Here is a 20,346-nt window from a genome sequence, read left to right as displayed (position 1 = left end):
TGCTATGATACTGGTGCCTGTACACGCTGTATTTCTGCTGTCTGTATATGTTGTGATACTGGTGACTGTACACATTGTGATTCTGCTGCCTGTACATGCTGTGATTCTGCTGTTTCTACAAGTTGTGATTCCACTGCCTGTACATGCTGTGTTTCTGGTGCCTGTACACGTTGTGATTCTGCTGCCTGTACATGCTGTGATTCTGGCGCCTGCACATGTGGTGATTCTGGTGCCTGCACATGTGGTGATTCTACTGCCTGTACATGCAGTGATTCTGGTGCCTGCACACGTTGCGATTCTGCTTCCTGTACATGTGGTGATTCTGGTGCCTGTACATGCAGTGATTCTGGTGCCTGCACACGTTGTGATTCTGCTTCCTGTACATGCAGTGATTCTGGTGCCTGTACACGTTGCGATTCTGCTGCCTGTACATGCAGTGATTCTGGTGCCTGTATACGTTGTGATTCTGCTTCCTGTACATGCAGTGATTCTGGTGCCTGTACATGTTGCGATTCTGCTTCCTGTCCATGCAGTGATTCTGGTGACTGTACACATTGTGATTCTGCTGCCTGTACATGTTGTGATTCCGCTACCTGTACATGCGGTGATTCTGGTGACTGTACACATTGTGATTCTGCTGCCTGTACACGTTGTGATTCCGCTACCTGTACATGCGGTGATTCTGGTGACTGTACACATTGTGATTCTGGTGCCTGTACACGTTGTGATTCTGCTGCCTGTACATGCAGTGATTCTGGTGACTGTACACATTGTGATTCTGCTACCTGTACATGTGATTCCGCTACCAGTACATGCGGTGATTCTGGTGCCTTTAACTGCTTGATATTGTCAAAGCGTTATTCCCAATAGGGTCCTGCACACCCTACACACCCTACAGGAGAGCTGTACTGAACAAGTATTGAAAAATAATGAATTAATGTCAAAGGGGCTTATGCAGAGTTCAACATTTGTCCGTTTGCAGAGCGTACCTTTCAGAATTCACAAATACTAGTGCAGGCAAATGCAGGCAATGCAGAATCGTAGCACTTTAATGCATCTATGTATTTGACCAAAGAGATGGAACTGGAGTCCGATGTGGTGTTTTCATAGATGCAAAGTTCATTGTGCGCATGTTCAAGCAAATATATCCCATGCAATTCTGGATGTAAGCTAATGTAACGCCATTTTGGAAGCATATCTTCTGCCCCTAGTAACGGGTGTGATTAGATGCTAATAACGATGGCTAATAGCAAACGCTACAACTTGAGATGCAATCCCCTCTGCATATGGTCAAATAGGCACATTTTTTTCTGTGCACAAATCTTAAGAGCAATGTGCCCGATTTGCTTCCACCTCTAACATGAGCAATGTAATGTACAGAAATTTGGTACCTACAGTATCATCATAACAGATACAGACAGAATATTGCTGAAAATATTGTACCTTACTAAAAGATACATTTACATGTACCTTGGGCCTCATTCAGAGCTGCTCGCTATTTGCGAACGCACGCTCTGAATCAGGGCGGGGAGTATTTTTTTTTTTTTCCTGTCCGCTCGCTAAGCTGTGGGTGCCCACCCACAGCTAGTGTGAGCGGGCAGGAGATAGTCGTGATTATCGCGACCATCGGCATTGCGTGGAGACCCTAAGATAGAGTCAGCACTCGTAATGCCGAGTGGAATTCCAGCTCTAATAGAGCCGGAAGTCCACTACTGACATCACAAGTGATGTCAGTAGGGACGCCCACAAACGGCAGGCGTTCCTTCGGGAGCGCCTCTGTTTGTTCAGCCACCCCCCCCACCCACCTACAAAACGGGGCGAGCTGTCGATCAACATCGACAGCCGCCCTGTTTTGCTGTGAGCTCCGGAGCAAGTAAAGGTCTCACTCGCTACGGGGCTCGCGCGTGTGCGCACCGGGCCACCATCGACCCGCTTGCAAGCGGGTCTGAATCAGGCCCTTTGTCCTTTAATACCCAGTGAAAAGCTAAACTGAAATATGCCATCTTACTTCTCCTCTGCTGGCAGTAAAATACATGTTTTGGATCAGCTCATTTAGTTGCATGGATCATTCTGTGCTATGTTAGTTTAAAGGGTGTAATGTGCCTTTTTGTGCAAGGGAAACACATTCACCCACTCATTAACACTTCCTACACAAGGACCTATTAAAAGCCTGTCAAAATGAAAGTTATAACAAACTTCAAAGAGCAACATAAATGCGATACAGGCCTCCATTCTAGGCGTGTGCTGCAAGTTTTATTATTGACACCAGTCTAAGAGAATGTGTCACTAGGATCTATATTGTATTGTATTCTATTTAATTAGCACAAAGCAGGATTCCTCTGTCAGAGCCCTAAACAGGGGTGCCAAGAGGGGGAGGAAGCGGGTACTATTTACCCGAGCCCGGGCTTCCTGAGGGGCCTGGCAGGGCCCGGGTCCGGTGCTGCCCCCCCCTCTTTCCCTCACAGCAGCCTGGGAGACAGCTTGTGGGGGTGAGCGATCACACTGATCGCACCCCCCCTGTCATTGCGCTGGCCTGAGGGGCTCACAGCGCCCCCCTCCCCAGCGCCACAAAGTGTTTTGTTTTTTTTGCTCAAGGGGATGTGACCACACCTCCCATGATTAGGCCACACCCCCATCATTACCTGGGCTCGGCAGGGCTCTCTACGCCCCTGGCCCTAACCAGACTTTTTGGTGCCCTGTGCCAGAGAGAGCATTGGCGCCCGCCCCCCCCCCCATTTTTGAAATAGGGACATAAGATAGTGCACCTGAAAAAGGGGCATGGCCTCATGGGGAAGGGCCAGGGAAGAGATATGGGAGGCCAGGAGATGCTGGGGATCAAAGAAGAGGAAGCTACAAGTGAGAATGATAATAAACAGGAAAATTGACAGGCCCGAACAGCGCCCCCTGCCCTGCGGTGCCCTGTGCCATGGCGCTGGTCGCACTATCCTAGTTACGGCCCTCTCCTCTCTGCCCCCCATTCACCGCAGAGAAAGCAGATGATATAGCGAGATTTCCATGTGCTATGTGCTATACTTGCTTCTTAATACCATCCAGCAGGAGAGTGGGAGGTACTGGGGAAGGCAGCCGAGGAGCAAAACTAGCACATTCTGGGGGAGATGTATCAAGCCATGGAGAGAGATAAAGTGGTGCAGCTGCCCAAAACAACCAATAAGCTTCTATCATTTTAAAGACTGTGCTAGATAAAATGATAGTTAGAAGCTGATTGATTGCTTATGGCAACTTCTCCACTTTATCTTTCTCAAAGGTTTGATACATCTCCCCTACAATGTAATAAAAAGATAGAAGGCATATTGGCTGGATGTGACACTGTGATTTGGTTAATTACTTTTGGGTCTACTCCCACTGTACAGTTAAGGTATGTTTACTTATTTGTGCTATACACAGTGGTAGAGACAGCCACAGATAAGTTGGTCAGGAGGACCATTTGCTGTTAAAAATAATTATTTTAATTAAGAAATACAGAATTAAAAACAAACAAACACGTGGGTGTTAGGGTAATAAATATTTAAAAAAAAATAAACTTAAGCTTTTTTTCCCCCTTCTTGTGCACTTTAGTCACAAGCAAGTCCAGGCCTTAATTTATGTTGGTATGCTGGCACTTTTAGAACTACAAGTGCCAACAATCCCTGGTGCCACCAAAATAATACTGTAAAATAAAAACATTGTCTCTGTTAAAAAAATAAATAAATAAAATGCCTTTGGTGTAATTCCACCAAACTCTAAATTAGCCCCATTGTCTTCTAACATAGAGATCCATGAATCCTTTAAGTCCTCCAGTAAGGGCCATTGAGAGAACCAGTGGCCCCAATTCTGGGGGGAGGAACATGGTCAAGGGGGCATGGCTATTCCTTATTTGTAGAGATGTGCGGTTCGGTTTTACTTGGATATGCTCAGTTCTCAAAAACGGCATCATATTGGCTATCCAGCTGTCACGTGTTTTAGATAGCCAATAAGATAAATCCGAACTTGTGCAAATGTGACGAACAGAAACGAGTAAATCCGAACCTGCACATTTCTACTTATTTGGTGCTAATCATAAACAATGAGGGGCCCTTGACATCTTGAATGTCGATGGTTACCCCTCCCTGTGAAGCCCGGGCTGCCATAGAAGCCCAGGTAATTGGTATTGGCCCCAATCCCCGTATCCTGGCTCCAGCTACTTAATGTGAATGTAGCTTCCCTAAGGTAAACATGAGGTGATTTTAAATATAAATTAGACAATATCGGCTCTTGTGACTGGGAAATGGCTACTATTGGCATCTAAAGTGATAGCTTATCACTACCTACACTTGATGAATCCTTGTATTTGTTTAGTTTTAAATTAAAAATAACATATGATAAATTAAAAAAAAAAATTAAGGTAATCAATCTAGTTTTATTATATACACATTTACTTAAATGTGTAATACAGATGTTTACTTTTACAATTTCAAATAATTTATAATTAAAATTTAATGTGATATATAACAGCACTCATACCTCATATTCAAGAAAGGCAGAAACCCCCTGGGTCATAGTCCCGGGTTCCAGACAATAGACAGACAGTAATTAGTTAGACAATGTCTAGATAGACACCAGATGTTAGACAGTTAATAGTTAGACAAGGATAAAAGTTCGACACAGACAAAAGTCAGATACACTAAAGTTAGACATGTAAAAAGTTCGACAGGTACAAAAGATCGACAGGGTCAAAAGTTCAACATGAAAGAGATTGACATAAAAAATGGTCAACACATTTTTGTTTTTGTTTTTTAGGATTAGGGTTAGGTTTAGGGTTAGGCACTTACTGGAGGTTTAGGGTTAGGCACCTACCCAGACAGTTAGGGTTAGGCACCAGAAAGGAGGGTTAGGGTTAGGCATCAAGGGGAGGGTTAGGCATCAAGGGGAGGGTTAGGGTGAAGATTAGGGCTAAAAAACAATTTTAAAAAATTGTCGACCATTTTTGTGTCGACCATTTTTGTGTCTAATTTTTGACCCTGTCGACCTTTTGTACCTGTCGAACTTTTTACATGTCTTATGTTAATGTGTCTGACTTTTACTTGTGTCTAACTTTTTTCCCTGTCTAACTATTGACTGTCTAACATCTGGGGCCAAATGTAATAGGGTGAGAGTTTAGAAAATGTGAGAGTTTAGCAGTAAACTCTCACATTGGTTGAGTTTTATCTTCAAAATGGGAAAACATCTGAATAAGATTTTAAATCGTGAGAGTTTTTTAAGTCTAAAAAAACATGGAGGTTCGCTCTGTTACTTTGTTTTTGGACTCTATTACATTGGCAAAGTTTGAAAAGTGTCAGAAACTCTCACTTTTCTAAACTCTCACCCTATTACATTTGGCTCTATGTGTCTATCTAGACATTGTCTAAGTAATTACTGTCTATCTCTTATACCAAACCCCATAGTCCCAACGTTCAACGAGAAGGCTGGCTTCTCATTGGTATGTGATATTGTATGCCAGAAAAGTATTGTCTACTCTATATAGTTATTATCACAGTGCCTAATATTATGCTAACCTGTGTACATGTTTCCAGGCATGCAAACTAAAGCTTAGTAATCAGCAGTTCACTTTTAACCCTAGTCTTATTGCCTGCTCAAGTCTGCTTTCCGCAACTTTCCAGTAATAAATCATTAAAAAAAACCTCACCAGACTGTTACACAAGAGTTCATCAGTGTAGGATGATAATATAAAATATTCCAATTTCTCAGGATATTACAAGCACATTATTATTGCTAACACCAAGATCACAAACTCAAACTGTCCACAATTGGCACAATTTTTTTTGTCATTCTCTTTATTTATAGTAGTAGAACACAGACAAGATACATTAGTCAGTGGAGACCACTTAACACATAGAAGCATCTGTGAATACGGGCTACAAAGAGCAATGTATTGAGCTCATTCTTAATACATAAACCATAAGAAATTGCGAGACATAAAGTAATAAAAAAAAACCCCATAAATTGATATCTGCTGGGACAAACAGAGAAAACAGCCCACAATAAAGGTAATAGAGAAAGGTCTCACATACAGTAGGAAGAAATAGGTATCTACCAGATTAATGATTTCCAGGATGAAAGGAGACAAATCAGGTGGCGGAGGGGAGTATGGCAACACCAAGCCTCAGACTGTGTATATGAGAAAAAGGCAACATAGAAGATTTCAGTCCTGCAAGGAATAGACGATTATGCATGAGACGATTATGTTGGGTAAACCAAGATGCCCAGGCCTCATGATATACGCTATTAGTGTCATGGAGGAGGACTGTGATGTACTCCCTAGAGGCAAGATACCATACCCTATTAGTGACAGCTGGTAGAGAGGGCATGGTAGGCTGCTACCAATGTGTGGCAAAGAGGAGCAGAGCCGTAACTATGGCTTATGGTGCCCAGTGCAGGCCACACCCCTCCATATGATGTCACAATGAGTGGCGGGGTAAAACGCCAAGAACTACAGCAATGCCTGGAACATCCTCAGGATGCTCCAGGGGACTGTAAGGGCAGCGGTGTGCAAGTCTGAAGCTTCCGAAGGAGGCAACAGGCTGGCACTACTGCAAAAATTCCGGCTGCAAGGTGCTGTTCCAGGCACCCTGCTAGCCAGATACAGGGGCAGTGGTGCCACCTCTCGGCGATCTGTGAGGCCGCACCACTCGCATACACCTAGTTACTGCCCTGATGAGGAGCTTAGCTACGTTACATATGTGTCCAAAAAGTTTATCTCGTGGTTTTGAGGCCCCACATAGCAGTTTACAAAGCATAACATGCAACAGATCTTTAGGAGGCGTAATGTTGAGCATTCTACTTACAGTATCAGGGACAGGACCATATCCCAAAAAGTCAGAGCTATACGAGCAGTCCCACCATATATGTAGAAAGGTACCTTGGTGTCCACATTGCCTCCAACAAAAGTCAGATGAACGTGGGTATATGGAGTGTAGCTTTGTAGGGACCAAATACCAGTGAGAATATATCTTGTATGCATGTTCACAATTTGGCACATTTCAGAGGCCAAGGTTTATCTGATTTTGCGCTATTATGCTGCGACCATTGTGTGATGCAAGGCTCCAAATGACATCAATTAAATTTTGGTCTTGTGGTACTGAAAATGTAGCAGTCAGTCCAGTGACCAAGAAAGCCATATGGGTGAACCAGCTGGCCTACGGCACTGCGGATGACACTCATGATCATATTGTTTGGCCTAACGATTGTATGACAAGATCTGCTCAATTTCCTCCATCATACACATGGGTGTACTCATTTGGTGATTGGAAAATATAAATGTATCTGCCATGTATGGGTAACATAAGAGATTATTTCTTTCATGCTACAGGTCTAATGACTACAAAACTCTCTAAAATTGTGCACAACTTGTCATCTGTAAATAGCCATAACATTTTTCTAAAAAAAGAAAAAAAAAAGAAAGAGTTTTGTTCGTTCACGAAACAAAAAGATAATTTAAGGAGCATTATCAGGTCCAGGCAAAATAATTTAAGGATTAAAGGGCTGTCTTTCGTTAGATATTTAATGGTATTACTACCCCATTCGGCATGTTCCAGCATGTCACTGGATCATAGATGGACCAAGAACAAAATCCCCTGGACACAGTTGGAAAATATTTATTAATTCATTATCAGTTATGTATATAACGAACACATATTCTGCAGTACTTAACAGAGAATATTTGGTCATTCACAACAGTGCCTGCACCAGTGGTGCTTACAATCTATGGGGTCTTAAGTACTAAGCCTTGGAGAGTGATTACGAAGATTAAGTACCAACCAATCAGTTCCTAACTCATGTTACAGGCTGTGTTTGAAATACTGTATGGCAGTTAGGAGCTGATTGGTTGGTACTTTATCTTTGTCCACTTTATCTCCTTCCAAGGCTTAGTACATAGACCCCTATATCCACTAATACACATATACTGTACTAGAGCTATTTTGTTTTTTGTCAGAACCCAATAAACCTACCAGTGTTATGCAATCGGGAAGCCAGCTGACGTAAGCCTGACAGCCGGCTTCCCGACTGCTTTATCCCGGCGAGGGTTAAATGACAGGCGTCTAATTCTAGACGCCTGTCATTTTACCGATGCCGGGAAACTGGCGCCCGGCATCCCGGTCAAAGTGATGCCGGGCACCGCTGCGGACAGCTGCGTGGGGGGGAGGGTTAGGTTTAGGGCTCCCGTGGGGGACTTAGGGTTAGGCACCCCCCAGGAGGTTAGGGTTAGGTTAGGAGGAGGGAGGGTTAGGGTTAGGCACCCCCGGGGGGGACTTAGGGTTAGGCGGCGGGGAAGGGGGGGTTAGGTTTAGGCACTTAGAGGAGGGATTAGGGTTAGGCACTGGGGGGAACGGTTATTATTATTATTATTATTATTATCCTTTATTTATATGGCGTCACAAGTGTTCCGCAGCGCCTTACATAGTACATAGAACATAGAACTAATAGGTGAACAAGAAACAAGTAACATACAGTACATTACAGTACAGGACAAGGACACAACTTATATACATTGCTGAAATAGTGATTAAAGCACTCACAATAAGCTGCCGGGAATTGGCGGTCCCATGTTAGGTGCCCTAATGGGAAGTAGAGAGTAGAAGAAAATGTAAAGAGAAGCGCATGAAGGAAGAGGTCCCTGCTCGTGAGAGCTTACATTCTAAGGGGAGGGGCAGACAGACAGGCGTGACACAGAAGGAGAAGATGGGAAGGAAAGAGCATGAGGTGGGTTAGGATGAGTGCTGGAAGGCCTTGATGAAGTAGTGGGTCTTGAGAGCCCGTTTAAAGATTTGTAGAGTTAGGGTTAGGCACCCCTAAGGAGGGTTAGGGTTAGGGGGGTTAGGTTAGTTTAACCTTACCTTTGGACGATCGGGATTTTCAGCCGTGTCGGCCTGCCGCTGTCGGGATTTGAACCACTGGACTTGTGTCCGGCGGTGATTCCTATGTATTCCCTACCAGTATGTTTTTGGAATGTGGGAGAAAATCTTAGCACCCAGAGGATACCCACACAAACACGGGAAGACCATACAAACTATACACAGATAGGGCCCTGATGAGAATTGAAGAACCCAGAACCTCAGTGGTGTGAGGCAGCATGCTAACAATTGCTCCAACATGCTGCCCATCTGTAGCACACAAGCTCCAGGACGATAAAGGTAATCTACTTTGTAGTAAATATTTTTCAAATCACTGGATGTTGGTGATTAAAAAAAATTAGTTTGCTACCATTCGAAAATAAAACAAAAAGATATCGCACCATGGGAGATATGTTAATTAGATGTGCCAACAAATCACATCAAACCAAAATTCATTGTAATTGTGTTTACATGAAATAAATATTTATATTAGACTCGTCTCCCTAATCCTCAAGAAGACTACTGGGGATTCCAAACACCCCTAATTAGGCAGTAGAATGCTTCCTGGCATCACACACAGTAACAGGGATCCACACAATGTCTATTTAATAATAGAAACTTCTTGGCCTCATTTAAGTCCCCAAATATCTTTTAAAATTCTTTTCTATATCTCAGATTTATATTAGGGAATAAAATGACAAACATGCCTTGTGGAAACTTCATTAAAACAGGAGTAAGGATGTGTTTCTCCTATAATTGATTGAAAAGGTCATTCGTGACCTTAATATGGGTCATGGTCTTAATTGAACCAGTCACTGTAAGTGGAAATTGGAGTGGGGGGTAATCTGCGTTAAGGAGCGTAGAACACACACTATCTAAACATGACAAATGGCTAGTCAGTGTGCAACCATGCATTGGATTTGCTAATGCATTCATTTCCAATCAAGAAAAAAAAAAACTTTTAATTTCCCTTCATTATATATCATCAACTCAATTAACCTTTATATTTGCAATAAAATACTCAGAAATTACCACTTTCTCATGTTGTTTTCGCTTTGAGCTCTGCGGCTATTACTTGTCATCTGTTTGTTTTGTTGTGACATTTGTTTATTTAAGACGTTGCACGCAGTTTTGTTGTGAATATTTGTTTTCATTGCTTTACTTCTTTTTTTTTTTTTACTTAATGTCTGCCTGCTTCCATTTTACTGCTTACTAACATTTTTATATTTTTGCTTTTTTTTTTTTTTTTGCTATTATTTCGCCTTCAAAAGTTGCATTGATGAAAGCTGACTTGCAAGGTAGACTGCACTGTGTGTTTAAGCCAAGACTGAAACCCAATGCACTTGACAAATCCCTAAAATGTCTATACATTTGTGCATTAGAGTGTCTCTTTTGTAAACTGTCCCCTTTCTTCCTTCAGAAAACAGCTGAATACAAGTGTTTCGTAATTAGCATATATTTTGCATAAGGGCTTTCAGTCTTGCTGATGTCTGTATACTATAATAACTATCTTATTGCTTTGATCATACCCTTCTAATGTATTTTATTTTGCAATGATACAGTTACTGTATAATTCATTAAAGGTAGAGTAGAATTGTGTGTCCCTTTTTCTGTCACCTTTGGGCATGTCAGCATTTTAATACACCAAAAAACAAAACACATGGGATCGTTAAAGCATGCAAATCAATACTTGCCAACATCCAATACAGCTGTTTTTTCCCCATTCATTATAAGATTATAATCATTTATAAAATAAAAATCCATTATTTTATTTTTACATGCATGCTGCTTTCTTTTCATGAAATCAAACACTTCATATTTATCCTAATAAAGCTCAATAAACGAACTGTATTTAATTTCACCATTTGTCTGAAAGGGCAACACTACTAATTGGTTTACAGTATACTGTATACAGAAACAATCAACAGCCAAAACCAATACGAGATTGAGAACCACACTAAAGACCAGTTCATCTTTAGATCACTGTTTTTTTTTAAAAAAGCCTCTTTGGGGAGTCAAGTTGAAAAATGGATCTTCTACAGGGTTGCACCGAACAGCAAATTCTGAATTCAGAGCTTCAAGGTGGAGCACGCTATAGATGGAGTTTTTAACTCATTCCATACCAGAACAAATGGCTTAGAGAAGAGGTTCTCAAACTCAGTCCTCAAGGCACCCTAACAGTCCAGGTTTTAAGGCTATCCATGGTTGGGTAAATCAAAAGACTGAGCTACTAATTAAGTCACCTGTGCCCAAGCATGGTTATCCTTTAAACCAGGACTGTTAGGGTGCCTTGAGGATCGAGTTTGGGAACCTCTGGCTTAGAGGAAACAGTGGTTTCGATGGATGTGGTCAGATTTTTTTGTGTGTTTGATATATATGGCTATTTTTTTTGCTATATAGAGATGTTGGCAACTACTATACGTGAACATGTGTTTGAGAGTCAGTTTAATGTTCAAAGTGCAAGACCAATTTTGTGTGTTCTTTACAGGCCCAAGCACAACATGTCAAGAGGATTCCTGTGCTAACCAGGGTGTGTGCTTGCAACAATGGGATGGATTCAACTGTGACTGTAGTATGACCTCATTTAGTGGGACTCTGTGCAATGACCGTGAGTATTTTAGTGGTTGCTTATCTTAAGAGCATCACAGCTCCAGGCAGAATTTGTAGCTACTGTATAGATCTTTGAGTTATAGTTGTATTATGTAGTAAATTAACAGTCCAACTTTCTGTTGGCTGCTGTATAAATAGCAGTAACAAATAAAAAAAATCAGAATTATTATGAATAAAGGAAGAATTAAAAAAAAAATGGCAAAATTAAGGCTGTTTGCATATGCAAATAATGCAAGGCTTTATTGAATAATTAACCTATTGCGTTGACTAAGTAATATGTCTACTCTTTTATTTATATGTTTTTAACATTTAACATTTTAATTTAAAGGTTATAAATTTTACACGAGGAAATAATTGGCAAGCCTTGTTCATGGGTTTCGTGGTTACATGGAAGACTTATTAAGAATATATTGAAATGAAATAATATCTCACTTGTCTGCGCTCTAGAATTTTTTTTTTTACTTTTTAAATTCTAACTTAATTTTAAAACCATATTTCCAGAACCATTTTCCTTTTCCTCTGGGGCACATTAAAATTTGAAGGAGAAGGTGGTGAAGGAAAATATTCACTTTATAGAGACGTGACCTGACTTTTTTTCTAGATATTTTACATTGCGCTCTATAAATGGATATGGTCTCTGACTATTGAATTTAAAAACCCAGTAATTCTAAAATGCCAAAAAATTATACAAATGTGTATTATGCAAATGTATAAATGCTGCATGCATTCTGGCTGTCTGAACAAGCTTTTATTGTCATGTGAAGACCTACTGCTGTGTTTGCAGAAGAAGGCAAACAGATAAGGTAAGTGTATATATATATATATAATTATATATAAATATATATATATATATATTTTTTTTTTATAAAAGCAGAATTAACCGGGAGAACTCATTGTAGCATGTGAATGAAAAGTTGTGCAGTTTATGAAGTGTTGCATATTGAATATATTACATACTTTAGTGCACAGCTAGAGTACATGGTACACAGGTAAATGCTTTATGTTTTTGCGTTTGCATAATCACAGCCTACAGGGACAACTAAATCTGCAAATTGAAGCACAAAGCAGAGGGAACCTGCTCCAGTGTTCACCTGTTTGATGTAATGCTTCTGGAACATGCAGTGATAGTCCTGTTCTTTCATATAATCTCTATGGGGGAGATGTACCAAGCCTTGGAGAGAGATAAAATGGAGTAGTTGCCCAAAGCAATCAATTTCTAACTGTCATTTCACATACTGTGCTAGACAGAGCCGTAACTAGACTTTTTGGTGCCCTGTGCCAGAAAGAGAATTGGCGCCCCCCTCATTTTTCAAAGGGACATAATGCACCCAAAAAAGGGCCATGGCTTCATGGGGAAGGGCCAGGGAAGAGATAGGAGAGGCCAGGAGACGCTGGGGATGAAATAAGAGGAAGCTACAAGCAAGAAATTTGACAGGTCCAAACAGCACCCACTAACCTGTGGTGCCCTGTACGATGGCACCGGCCGCACTACCCTAGCTACGGTCCTGGTGCTAGATACTGTAAATGACATGGGCAACTTCACAACTTTATCTCTCACCATGGCTGGATACATCTCCCCCTATGTAACAAACGGGAAGTAGTTATGTGACCACTGGTCACAATACTGACTGCTGAATGCCGGCCAAGGATTCATGATAGGTGTCGAAATACTGATGCCTATCATAACCCCGAATCCAGGAGGACGCTTGCCCGGACGAGGTAAGTACGGGCGGAGCGTCCTCATAGCCGTGGGGGGGGGCTAGGTTTAGGGCAGTTAGCGGGGTTAGTGTTAGGGGGGGTTAGAATTTGGCACCTTGGCACTCCTAGGGGGGGGTTAGGGTTAGGCACCCCCAGGGAGAGGTTAGGGATAGGCACCCCCCGGGAGGGTTAAGTTTAGGGAGCAGTAAGGGGAGGTTAGGGTTAGGCACTAAGAGGGGAGGTTAGGGTTAGGCACCATAAAGGGGTTGGGGCAGGGGAGGTTAGGGTACTTACCTGCCTCTGTCGGGATCTTCATCCTGTCGGGCAGCCACTGTTGGTATTTGAACCAGCGGCTAAACAATCGCCGGCATTTCAATCCCATACCGTAACAAACACTAGACAGTTTTTCCACATTTCCAAATGCACGATTCCTTAGTTTCTGTGAAGTTACAAAGCAGCAAGGCCTGGCTGTACACATACCAGAGACATATTAGAATGACCATAGGCCCTGGTTGCTGCTCAAGCCATGGTCTGCCATTCAGGTTACTTCTCACATGCTTTATCACCCATTGAAACAATCACAATTCTAAAATAGACTTTTGAACACCTTTTAATCTACGCAACAAGCATCATACTCTTCCCAGTTCATTGTAATACTGTATACTGTAACTCATGTCCTTCTTGCCAGTCAAGACCAGTGCACCTCTTATATTTATCCACACTTGCACCACCAATTGTAAATGGTGTATAGGTCCTCTGGTTGCCTTGGGTTCCCTACATGTGTCTCTATAATAAACCATCAACTTATGCCTTATGCTGTATGACAACCACTGAGTTAGCCAAAATTAGATGTATTGAGCCTCCTAAAGAGTAGAGAAGTTGCCCATAGCCACCAAATCAGCTTCTAGCTACCATTTATCTAGCGCATTCTATAAAATGATAGGCAGAAGCTGATTGGTTGCTAAGGCAACTTCTGCACATCTTTGCACAGCCTGGTGCTACTGTAGACTGGGGTCTACAGAACTCCAATAATCACTGCATACATAAGGAGAGATGTACTAAGCCTTGGAGAGATAAAGTACCAGCCAATTAGCTCCTGTCATGTTAAAGGTTGTGCTTGAAAAATTACAGTTAGGAGCTGCTTGGTTGGTACTTTATCTCTCTCCACTTTATCTTTCTCCAAAGTTTGGTACATCTCCCCCATAGGCTGTTACAGGTTTGGGACAGTTTTTACAAACAAGAAAGGGCCCACAGAAAGGTCCAATGAAGTTACATCTCAACTCAAAACGCCATACGCCGCAACTGAGCCGCTCCGTGAGGTGTAGCATACCATCTTTTTCTTCAACTTTAGCTTCACAGGAATTAGTTTTAAACATGTACAAAGCCGCAGATGAAGCACTACGGAATTTAGCGCGAGAAAAATCCGCGGCCGCTGCCTCGTAGCACTTCGTATATAGATTCAGACTACGTCGCACAAAGATGTACAAATGACGCACGTCGCATTGATCAGTGCAATCTACCAAAGTAGTTTTGTCACTTACAGTTTTTTTATTTGAGTGAAAAATACGGGGTCGCCCGAGATCTGGCACGCCGAGAGGGGTTGTTTGGCGCAATTGCAGCCACAGTGTATTAGGACATCTGTACAAATTCAATAAATGTCAATATGCTTCATTTACAGCCATTTTACAATTTCTATAACTATTGTTATCACATTTCTAACTTACAGTGCAGACAATGCACAGGAAAAATAGCTACTAAAAAACTTAAACTATTGTCAAAATATCAAAATCTTTATTTGTACTTAAGCTGCTGCAAATGATTGTTTCCTATTGAAAAATACGCTTTTTAGTTATAGTGTTTCGGTAACATATTTCCAATGTTATGGGGCCAGTAATGTTGTTTACAGTCTGTGCAATCAAGCAAATTTGGATGATGAACAGTTGGGACGGTGACCTACCTGACCGGTCACTTTGACAATACAATATATCTCAATTTATCAAATGTTAACCTGGATTTAATAAAATAAAAATAAAATTGTTCATTTGTCATGGCAACATACTGTATAACATTATAAATGTTTCCTGTCATGATGAAGAATGTGGGTGACTTTTTTAAAAAAGTGGTCATAGTAACGCTCAGTTGAATAGAATTCAAACATAATTTCAGAGAATTCTATGAGATATTTGTTTGAATCACTGGTTAATAAGGTATTTGTTTGATTCCCAGTATCCTTTGAAATACAATGAATTGCAATGTCCTTATCATTACAATGTTTATATGTTTAAGTAGAGTAATTTAAATTAACAAAGTAGATTTGAAGGTTCCAACTTATGTTGTATGCTTGTGTGTGTGTCATTTTAAAGGATAATTATTATTAGATTAAAATTAAAATAAAAGACCCAAAGTGGCACAATTTCAAATATTTACAGTTGGTACGATTTACAAGGGCTGATGTACAATATCAGGCAGTGAAAAGTGGACCAGTGGAGAAGTTGCCCATAGCAACCAATATATAATATGATATGTCGACAATCATAATGTAGACAACGATGAAATGTCGACATTTTAGAAATGTATACATATAGTCCTTGCTTGCCCAGCAGTGACGTACCTGTACCCAATAGCTGCAGCAGCTCCATCAGCGTCTTCTGGGTCCCAACGGTCATTTTACTGTCAGTTCCGGCAAAGTTAGGTGATGGCACTGCTTGGCAGTGAGTATACCTGCCCTATCCCTAATCCCTACCTCTAACCCTCCCCATAGAACCCAACGTTAATCTTCCCCCTGTCAACCTAATGACTACATCCCTAACCAATCAGCTTTGAGAGAGCATTTATCACTTCCCCTATCTTTTCACTGCTTAAATCAAGTCCATAGTAGTTTTGCCCTGTAAGGTGCCATTTGGTAAATCAGGTCCATCAAGGAATGACTGACAGAATTTAGTCAATTAATTAAATTTGAAGTTTCGGGTCTCACTGGGCTAACTGTTAGGAAAAATAAAGGACAAAATAGTTCCTATTGATGGTTCTGCAGGACCTAAAACTATTTTATATAAGTAGAGATAACTTTAAATAAAAGTTGTTTTTCAGAACTGTTCAACAATTATGCGCTAGTGTGTTTAAAATGGACCTATATACATTCCACAGTATGTAAAATACAGGTATACCTTCCATAGAATGTACTGTACAGTACATGTATGCCTTTCATAGTATGTGCTGTACAGGTATACCTTCCACAGTATGTACAGTACAGTTATACCTTCCATAGTATGTACAGTACAGCTATACCTTCCATAGTATGTACAGTACAGCTATACCCTCCATCGTATGTACTGTACATGTATGCCTTCCATAGTATGTACTGTACATGTATGCCTTCCATAATATGTACTGTACAGGAATATCTTCCATAGTATATACTGTACAGTTATACCTTCCACAGTATGTACAGTACAGGTATACGTTCCACAGAATTTAAAGTACAGGTATACCTTCCTTAGTATTTACCATACAGGTATAACTTCCACAGTATGTACAGTACAGGTATACATTCCTTAGTATTTATCATACAGGTATAACTTCTAAAGTATGTACTTTACAGGTATACCTTCCATATTATGTACAGTACAGGTGTACCTACAGTATGTACAGTACAAGTATACTGCACCTTCCATAGTATATACAGTACAGGCAACCAAAAGCACCAAACTACTTAGTATGGTTGAATAATATTCTTCCAATGGTCCATCAGTATGTAGATGGGACAACAAGAGCAAATTGTTCCTTTCGGAAGGCCCACACTTGAAAATAATAAATTTTTCTATTGGATACTTTTTTTTTTTTTACCTTACTAACATTTGGAATATTCGATATCCAGTTTGGAACACATTGCATTACATTTTCTTTTATTGACTTCCTGAAAACCACCAGCAGACAGCAGTTGGTTTAGGGACCACATGCAGTACGTCTGTTACAAAGTTTACCTGTGTAAAGGTTCGTCGAGAGCTCTGCTGGAGCAGGGTACTGGGAGGGGTCATGGCCAAATCTGGCAGGTGTGGCCACGCCTCCTCTCTAAAAAAAAACCTTCAGAAACTACCATGTGTGCATGCAAAGCTCGGCTGGGGGGGGGTTTGGGGGAGCGAACAGCTCCAGGGGTGAGGGGGTGATCCTGTAACTTATTTTCTGCCCACTGGCTCTTGCCGCAACTGCTAATAGCATCACAGCTGCAGCGGCCTATCAGAAGTCCCCGCTCCCCCTTATCCTCTCGGCGCTCCTGCCTGTTGCGCTCTCGACCAAGATTAATTTCCTTCTTATGAGCTCTAAAGCTTCTGAAAAGCAAACAGTAACATCAATGTGCATATAATGTGCAATATAACATGTGCATATAACATTGGCAATTCATGTATCATAGTAGTATCCAGCATCTGCATGCATGCATTACAAATCAGCCCTGGCTTTTGAAAATAAAAGGTATCATGGTTAAGCAGTCTGGTCTTTTATAGATTACCAGTATCTTAGATGTCCACAACCATTGTCTCTTCTGCTGCCGTGTTAAGCGTAGGGTCTGATATGAGCTATCCCTGGTGGAATATTTCATTCTCTAATAATAACATTAGTACGGATTTAGCTGATAGAGCTACAGATGTGACCAAATGCTGGGTGAAGAGGTCAGAATCTATGAATGGACAATATACATTGTTTCAGAAACCTACGGATCAGGAATGGTTACAGACTCAGGGGTCTATGCACTAAGCCTAGGAGAGATACAGTGGATGGAGATAATGTACCAACCAATCAAACCAAATGTCATTTTTCACATGCAGCCCGTAACATAACAGTCAGGGGCTGATTGGTTGGTACTTTATCTCTCTCCAAGGCTTAGTACATAGACCCCTAAGTTTACTAATTCACTCAACCAAACTGAAACGCAGGATGTCCTCTCTTCCAATGTGCTTCTGATTGTAAACAGTCTTTAAGATAACTCTGTTACAATTTATTTTAAGGCTTTGTAGTAAATATGAGGGCTGAATTTTTTTTTACCTATCTACCAGCCCATTCTTTTGTTATCGCAAACTGTGATATATAATTTTTTTAAAAAGGATGCAAGTCACATATAAAAGCAAGGAAATGAAGTATGCAGCAAACCCACTATCTTATTTACGTCAATTAACTTCCTTTGTGCAATATACTGTATCTCGGCTGTGTTTTTTAGAGTAAGGGGTTTTTTTCTGCGTTAATTCAAGGTTGTATGGAAGCTATTTTCTTGCAATTGAAGGCAACCAGCAAAACAGCAACCTGTGTATCCTTAGTATTAGTAACAGCAGGCTGCAGAATGAAAACTGTTTTCCTTGGGCTTTCAATTTGTATAATAGCAGTGCTGAAAACTATTTCACTGAAATTCAAGACATAATTTGTGTTCTCTTTGTGTATTATACCAGCAGTGATCATTTTTCCTTTATCGTATTTCATCAACAGCGCGGTCCAGATGTAAAAGGTGAAATGCGTCGCATTCTCTAGTGTCATATTTACAGATGAGTATTGTTAATGTTATATAGCAGATAAGTAACAATACATTAGTGCACATTGCAGCATTGCTAAATCCCAGTGCTCGTAACCACAATGTTTTACCCTATGGTTTTATGTGTGAGGTAGTTTGTTTTCTCTGAAAGCAATGGATAAGATGCTGGATGACAAAGGGACATATTTATAACATATATGACATAGGGGTCTATTTACTAAGCCTTGGATGGAGTTGAAGTGAACGGAAATAAAGTTCCAACCAAACAGCTCCTAACTGCCATGGCTGTGTTTGAAAAATTACAGTTAGGAGCTGATTGGTTAGGATTTTATCTCTGTTCACTTTATCTCCATTCAAGGCTTAGTAAATAGGCCCCTGTAGATCACATTAACATTTGATGTGAAGCTTTTTGTGTATTAGAGATGTAGGATATGTTATTGTCATGTTGTTGTCATGTGTTTTTGCATTTATAGCTGAAATCCAATTGGAAATACTTACCGTTTTATTTAATACTATGAAAAAATGGAATAAAATTACTACAGCAAAAATAAGATTTTAGTTTTATGCGTGGGGTTGCACCCTTTAGTTCAGATGAACAGGGGGTGGCGATAGGAGGGGGGTGTTGCTGATTACCCGGGCCTGGGCTTGCAGGGGGCCCAAGTCCACCGGTTCCCCTCCCCCTTTTAGTTATATCAGTGGCAGCAGCAGTTTGAGCTTGGCCACAGTGAGTACAGAGAGGCTGTTGAACACAGCAGCAATCTCCTCTGCCTGCACCTGATAGGAGGGGGAGAGACGATCGAACTGCTCGTGCCTCCCCTAGGTCTGCCCCGTAGATACAATTTTTATTATAAGGGGACGTGGCCACACCTCCTTACATTAAGTCATGCCCTTTGTCAGTACCTGGGCCTGGCAAGGCACTCTACTTCCCTGCAGATGAAAACCAAACATAACAGCAACACCAATAAAAGTGAAAATCATGGTGTGTTTTTTTGTACATAATATAATTATTAGAATTTTTATACATATTATTATCATACCTACTATTTATTGTTTGTGACAGTTCTGTGACAGTTTCTTAATAATGATGTAAAGTGAAGCACAGGTAGCAAAGCTACAAGCGGCTCTGAATAGAGGATATTTAATCATGGCCGCCCTGCATACTCGTGTGGATTTCCAGACCAAAACTGTTCTAATATATTGTGAAATAGTTTTGATCACTTAAATTATTTCCCGACGCGATATTAGTTGCGTACAGTCTAGTCTTACTATGAGGCGCCACAGATCATTTCTCTTCAACAATATTTATATATAATATTACAATTACAAAAACGTCTATCCAAAAACATTGTGCTCCGTGACAGTAATCAGATCACATTCTCAATCTATTCACCAATAAAGGATGTTTTCTTAAAGCCACATTCAGTATTATTTTCCAGGCGTTGGTACAAGACATGATTGGATCAGATATTAGGCCCTGCTGATTTGTAGCTTTTTTCCCTGCTACTTAGAATCCCTAATGACTATAACAGAGTCTGACAGTGGCATTTTTCCTGATGCTAGCCTGAAGTGCATATTGTCAAATATCATTATAACACCACTTTCATTTATAACACTGCATCATTTTATGGTGAAACAGATTGTATCTTTTATGTGGTT

The 20,346-nt window shown here is 40.8% G+C and overlaps 1 protein-coding gene across 15 annotated transcripts in view; it reads left to right on the top strand.

The window, feature by feature from the left end:
• Window positions 1-20,346, top strand: part of NRXN1 (neurexin 1) — a 1,439,010-nt gene that overhangs the window by 810,187 nt on the left and 608,477 nt on the right. For 8 of the 15 annotated variants that reach the window (XM_088477988.1, XM_088477987.1, XM_088477986.1 and 5 more), the window contains one exon: window positions 11,356-11,475. In XM_088477988.1, the coding sequence (XP_088334114.1) occupies window positions 11,356-11,475 (120 nt within the window). Of the gene's footprint in view, window positions 1-10,138; window positions 10,166-11,355; window positions 11,476-20,346 lie in introns of all 15 variants that reach the window. The other 7 variants (XM_088477984.1, XM_088477983.1, XM_088477979.1 and 4 more) reach the window with 1 other exon arrangement.

The sequence above is a fragment of the Taudactylus pleione genome, unplaced genomic scaffold (assembly GCF_031769625.1).
Source record: "Taudactylus pleione unplaced genomic scaffold, aTauple2 ptg000206l, whole genome shotgun sequence".
Taxonomy (NCBI): domain Eukaryota; kingdom Metazoa; phylum Chordata; class Amphibia; order Anura; family Myobatrachidae; genus Taudactylus; species Taudactylus pleione.
The sequence above is the reverse complement of the archived record's forward strand: the minus strand, read 5'-3'. Positions and strand labels throughout refer to the sequence as shown.